The sequence below is a fragment of the Pituophis catenifer genome, unplaced genomic scaffold, assembly GCF_029215685.1.
Source record: "Pituophis catenifer annectens isolate HBS135680 unplaced genomic scaffold, rPitCat1.0.hap2 SCAF_5, whole genome shotgun sequence".
In the NCBI taxonomy this organism is placed as follows: domain Eukaryota; kingdom Metazoa; phylum Chordata; class Lepidosauria; order Squamata; family Colubridae; genus Pituophis; species Pituophis catenifer.
In genome coordinates this window covers 9407970-9413969 of record NW_027256885.1, presented here as the reverse complement: position 1 = coordinate 9413969, position 6000 = coordinate 9407970, and the positions used below count along the sequence as shown (strand labels likewise).

The 6000-nt window shown below is 45.5% G+C and overlaps 1 protein-coding gene across 2 annotated transcripts; it reads left to right on the top strand.

Moving 5' to 3' along the window:
• The first annotated feature begins 1170 nt into the window (after positions 1 to 1170).
• LOC139317388 (dual specificity protein phosphatase 14-like) lies at positions 1171 to 4318 on the top strand. 2 transcript variants are annotated; one of them, XM_070944423.1, is made up of 2 exons: positions 1171 to 1435; positions 3516 to 4318. In XM_070944423.1, the coding sequence occupies exon 2, from the start codon at positions 3521 to 3523 to the stop codon at positions 4160 to 4162; it is 642 nt and encodes a 213-aa protein (XP_070800524.1). In that variant the 5' UTR covers positions 1171 to 1435; positions 3516 to 3520; the 3' UTR covers positions 4163 to 4318. The 2 variants fall into 2 exon arrangements, with proteins under 2 accessions (XP_070800524.1, XP_070800526.1); XM_070944425.1 differs by lacking the exon at positions 1171 to 1435 and adding an exon at positions 2997 to 3073.
• The last annotated feature ends 1682 nt before the right edge of the window (positions 4319 to 6000 follow it).

Here is a 6000-nt window from a genome sequence, read left to right as displayed (position 1 = left end):
TATTACTTGTCCTTTTCCTTCTCACTACTATATATCTTTATCCTGACTTATGTTATGCCGAATATTATATGCTTGCATTGCTGATTTAAACTCTGTAATAGGTAAGACTCAATTGTAACCAAATAAAATAGAGTCTTAAAGGGGGGAGTAAAGTAGGACGTAAAGTGAAATTTGGATATAAGAATGAAATAATACGGGGTTGGCTTGGATGATCTCTAAAGGTCCCTTGACTTGTTATTGTAAGAGACAGTTGCTGAGTTCAAAAAGTCAAACCGCAGTTAGTTAACTTTCTCTTTCCATGTCAAAATGCAGAACTAAAAACCACATGGATCAGCATGAATCAGCTTTTCTGCCCAGCAACAAGGGGCCTAGCCATTAGGACTGATTTCACATATTTCCGTGTTTTGCTGCTTTGGAGACTATAAGAATGTGTGTCTTAAACAGAACTTTGTTCAGATGTTAGATGATTATATTTCTGTCTGAACCTTTTTGGCCAAAATAAAAGCTTTTCTTGATTTCGAAATCTGACTCCTTTGATTTTCTGCAACATTTCCTTTGGGGAATTCGCACAGTGTGCTGGCCTAAAACGTGTTTGGCGCGGCAAAGCTAAGGATCAATTCAGTGTTGTCCATCCTGCAAGAGGATGCTTGCGGAAGAGAGCTGTGGAAGAGTACTGCGGTCTGGGGAAAGCCCCCCAATGAGTCTAGACTACCATATGTCGCACAAAACAGAAAATCAATTGCGGAGGGCTGGATGGGAGGGTTCCACCCCCTCTCCCGTTCCACCCCCTCTCCCGTTCTTTTCCTTCCTAGGTTTGGGCTATTTTCGTTCGTTCGTTCGTGTTTTTGTGCAGCAATCATGCCTGCAGCTCACGCTCCCTTTTTTGCGGCCGGGCAAGGCGGAGAATCTGGGCCGGAAGCCGAGGAGGGAGGGGGAAATCCGTGGGCTTTTTTCAGTCCCGCCTGCGCGGTCACCTCCGCCGCCGCCTCCTCCTCCTCCGCGAGCTCTGGTTTGTGTCACGGGAGCTGACGACAGCAGCCTCCTCCGCATCCCGTCGCCATGGCAACCTTTTTGTTGCCTCCAACGCTCGAGTGATCCAGCCGAGGAGGGGGGCAGCAGGGGTGGTATATAGGCCAGGCTTTGGGGGTGGGGGGAGTCACGGAAGGAAACTCCAGAGCTGGAGAAATCCTGCGGGAAGGAGAGGAGCTGGACCAGGAGGACAGAAGAAAAGAGATTTATTATATTGATTAATGTAAATTGTACAGACGCTGCTTTTACAGAGTGGGCTATTTGGAAGGAGAGGAGGCAGAAAAGGCAAACCCATCTGGAAACGGAGAAATCCTCAGCCTTCTTCCCCAAGGGAGAGAGCATATTTCTTGGCAGAGAAGAGTTGGAACTATCCTGAAAGTCTCAGTTGAAAAACAGCACTTGACTGGTAATGTTTTTCATCTTTCTCCCACAAAACTGGGCATTGTGGATTAACTGGAGTTGGCATTGCTGTTTTTGTAAATTCAGAAATAATTATTTCTAAGGTGGGGCCTTGGGGAGGAGAAGGGGATAAGATTGCTCAGTTGCTGTTAGAGACCATGACAGTAGCACAATTCAGCTAAATCTTGAGTAGATGAGTTCTGAAGGAAGGAGAATTGGAGATGAAGCATTATTTAAGGGCTATTAAAGAGAGCTCAGAACTGAAGCCAGATACAAAGATTGGTGCCCTTTGAGAGGGATGGAAGGGGACTTGTGACCCGGCAAAAGTCAAAATGGAGTTGGAATGACTGCTCAAAAACTTTTGGTAAACAAAGAAGATGGATTTTGGCAAGACTCTGTTGAGGTGAGGTTGTGTTCTCAAACTGGCATCTTGAGCACAAAGCTGAAAGAGATGGGCAGTTGACATTGGGTGAGCTTAAATTTAATTTATGTCTTATAATGTTTATCATTTGCCCAACATTGCAGGGATAGCTATATGTAGGGGAAATTGTGTATAATTCAGGGGTTAAAATCAAGTATGTATATACAAGTGAATATGGTCTGCATCTTTTAAAGTTTGAAAACTAGCCGATTCAGCATCATAGATGTATCTGTGGGGAAGAACGTTTGAAACTGGTAGGTTTTGATGGAAATGGAAAATGAAGGAATAAGGTAGCTGGCAGCTGAAATCAGAATACCCAAAGAGTCTCTGCAGATGAAACTAGGAGGGAAAACTAGATAGGGAAAAAAATGTAAGTAAAATTGAAAGTGGACATTTTAGAAGCAGCATATTTATTTGGTCACCCTTATTCTACTCCAAATGCAAGCATACCTGAATTGAAAAGGGGAGACTATTTTTTTCAGAATTTGGGCTGTGGGGTTATGGTACAAGATACAAGTTTTAAGGTAAATGGGAGGACAAATTGGCTTGCTGCACTATATCCTATTCTTATATAAAGAACTCTAAATAGCATTATTCTTAAACCTGCAATCCTATCCTGAAAGACCTTGGGACATTCAGAGACATCATCTATATCCCACCAGCACACCAGATAGCAGTAGAAATCCCAATCTTCCTTTTAGGAAAGGAAGGTGGGTTTTTTTTAGTTTAGATCCTTAGCCAACAAATGGGGCAGGGAAGCAAAACCTATGGGGAACAGTGAATGCAAACTGGGCTTTTCTTCTGGTAAAAGGTGAGGAGAACCTCTGGTGCCAAAACTGCCTCTCTCCCTTTGCACCAATCTTGAGGGAATATGAGTCACAATTTAGCATCAGAACTTTCCCCACCCTGATTTTTGAGCCCATGGCTGTGGTGGTGAAAGAAGGAGGGGCGAGAGAGGTGGTTGAAAAATGTGCATTAACAGTCCAGGCTGCGGCGAATCCTAGGGATAGTAGAGAGTCCACTGCCCCTTTAAGAGGCTGTCTTCTCCCTCCCCCATTCCTCCATTTTCCCATCATCTCCATCATCCCCCCCTCCTGTGCATTATTCCTGCAGCATCATAGTTTCCAGTTCCTTCCTCCCCCTCCCCTCCCTGTCTAGCCTAAGAAGCAGGGGTCCCCCTCTGGATGTCAGCAGCTTCTGGAGAGCTCCAGAGGAATGACTGAGGTAGGATATGGGGAACTATTTAGCTTTGCGGAGAAGTAGAACTTGCTGGTGTTTGGGTTGACCACCCTTATTTCAGGCCTGTACTTATTCCTGCCTGTTCCTTCTCCCTCCGTTCCTTCTGTTCCATCGCCAGTTTTGTCTTGCTTCATCATATCTTTTGCTGACTGCAGCTGATTCATCCATTGGTTTTGTTTGCTCCAAAATCTGTTTCTAACTCTCTCCTACCTCATCCCATATCTCTGCAGGTCCCATGCTCCTCTCTTACGAAAAACAACAGCAAAACAATTTGTTAGAATAAAAGAGAGTTAAAGCTTTGCATTTGTGGAGCAGGTCAAGTTTAAGACATGAGAAATCAGAATATTAACCTTTAATTGTTAAAGTGTACCAATTCTTAAGACTGTTTCTTTTCTCTCACTCTCTCCCCCCCCACCCCACCCCTTAGCTGTTATGTATGCTGAACCATCCACCATGAATTTCCGGAACCATGGATTCTTTCGCCGTTCTCCACCCACTTTGGTGGCAAAGCCATCTCCTGCTGCTGGGAACACATTGTCGGTCTTAGGAGGCATTGCTCAAATCTCTCCTTGTCTCTATCTCTGCTCTGGCAACGCTGCGTCGAATAGATACATGGTGTACTCCCGGGCAGTGAACTGTGTAGTAAACGCTACCATGGAAATCCCCAACGCCAACTGGCCAGATATTGACTATGTGAAGGTGCCTGTTCCGGACCTCCCCCATGCTCCACTGTCTTTGTACTTTGACTCTGTGGCTGATAGGATACACCAGACAGGAAAGAAGAATGGAAGAACTCTAGTCCACTGCGTGGCAGGTGTCAGTCGGTCTGCTTCCCTCTGTATTGCTTACCTAATGAAATATCATCGGTTGAGCCTCTTGGATGCTCACAAGTGGGTGAAGAGCAGGCGACCGGTTGTAAGGCCCAATATAGGTTTCTGGAGACAGCTCATTGAATATGAACGCAAGCTGTTTGGCAAGAACACGGTCAAGATGGTGCCTTCACCCATTGGGTTGGTCCCAGATGTCTATGAAAAGGAGACCGGTGGGCTGGTCCCCTTGTGGAATTTGAGATAAAGACTATAATTGAAATGGGCTGTGGGCCACCTTGACTTAGAATGAAAAAGTTCCACTATGTTAGGATGTTTAACAGGACTGTTCAATGTGATGGATCTTAAGAAATTCTGTTAATGGTAGTCTTTTTCTAAGACCTTGCAATATCAGTACAGTAGATCATGGAAAAGACATGAGTTGCTTGAACTTTTCAGTATGATAGACAATGCTGTTTGCTATCATCCTCAGGGGCGGGTTCCAAATCCCGTTGCTACTGGTTTGTGGGCATGCGTGCAGCGCTTCTGCGCATGCGCAGAAGCGTCTGGGCAGGTGAGCAGAGCCTCCCGCCACCACTACCGGTTTGCCCGATCCGGTGCAAACCGGTAGCAACCCACCACTGATCATCCTGTCAAACATTGCTAAGAACCTGTATCTTGCTTACAGTCTGAGATGAGAAATGGTTAAACACAAACGTACAGGCAGTAGATTACTCTCGGCCTTTCTGCTACGGGTCTCTGTGATTCAGATAAAAGACCAGCAGATGGCGATAGTTGCAAAGCTTTAATTGCCAAACACAGCCAACAGGCAGGACAAGGCGAGTAATTGGGTCAAAGTCAGCGCTGAGAGCAACTGCCTCTCAGCGCTATTTATTCACTTAGGTCTGGTTAGCCAGCATCCGGTGTTCGAAGCCCTCCCCCCCCATCAGCTGTCCATCGGGTCTTTTGTAATTCCCGCCCTTCCGCGGCTCTCCGGTGCTTTGAAACCTCATCACAAGCTGCCAATCCATGCCGGGAGCTGGGGACCTCTCCGCAGTCGTTGGTGGCCTGCTGCTGCTTTGCTGATAGCCTCTCGATGCCGGTCATCCTCTCGCCTCCCGGATTGGCCTCCCACCACCGTCCCAGCCTCTTTACAGGTAGCTGTAGCAGCGTCTCCCACTCTCCTCCCCCCAAGTGTGTCGAGTCCCGGCCAGGGCTCGACAATTACTGTACTATCTAACACAGAGACTCCAAGGTCTTTATAAATTAATCTTTGCATAGTAAGGAGAAATATCTTTCCCTTTTCTTCCCCCTTCTGCTTCAAGAATTTCAGAAATCCTTCCTTGGGTTTTCTTTAATTTGAATAAGCACAATACACTTTCCTTTCTGGAGAGTTAAGCCCTAAGGTGATGTGAATTAAAACAATGATTCATCCAAAGAGTCAGGATTTTGAGGAATGCACATAAACTCTAAACAGCAGTAGCCAAGAAGCTGAAAAGGGCACAACTATCAACAATAGGTATAAGATGTCAACTCTACAAGGGAATGTTACTAATACATTCACTAAGCAGGTTGCAACTTCGCCACGGTATTCCACTCTTGTGGGGAAGATAGAAATTTTTGAACATTGGCTCAGGTTACACTCAAACAGGGTAGAGATGTAATTGGAAAGGGGTTGAAGAACAAATATGCCTGTCAAGCCTTCTTCATACCCCTTGTTAAGATTCAACAGTATGTACCAGGGAAGCTTTCTCAACACTGCACCTTGAAAAAGAGAGCATCTTGAAAGTTAACACTTTCACAGTCAGGCGAGAAGTGCGACTTCAAAAACGTTTAAAGCTACACAGTGAACAAGTAGTAGAGTCACAATTTGGTGTGAGCAAGCAGTCCTGTAGGTATAGAGAATGGGTACAGCTCAGGGCAGATAAACTGTTTGTGCAGAAAGTTCCAGATTTAGTCCTTGATATCTTCAGTTATCAGTTATAGGGCTCCAAGATCACCGCAGATGGGGACTACGGCCAAGAAATTAAAAGATGCTTGCTCCTGGGGAGGAAAGCTATGGCAAACCCAGACAGCATACTAAAAAGCAGAGACATCACCCTGCCA

Bases quoted from the DNA above. Each gene is read 5' to 3' on its own strand.
- LOC139317388 (XM_070944423.1), top strand. From the start codon at position 3,521: ATGTATGCTGAACCATCCACCATGAATTTCCGGAACCATGGATTCTTT.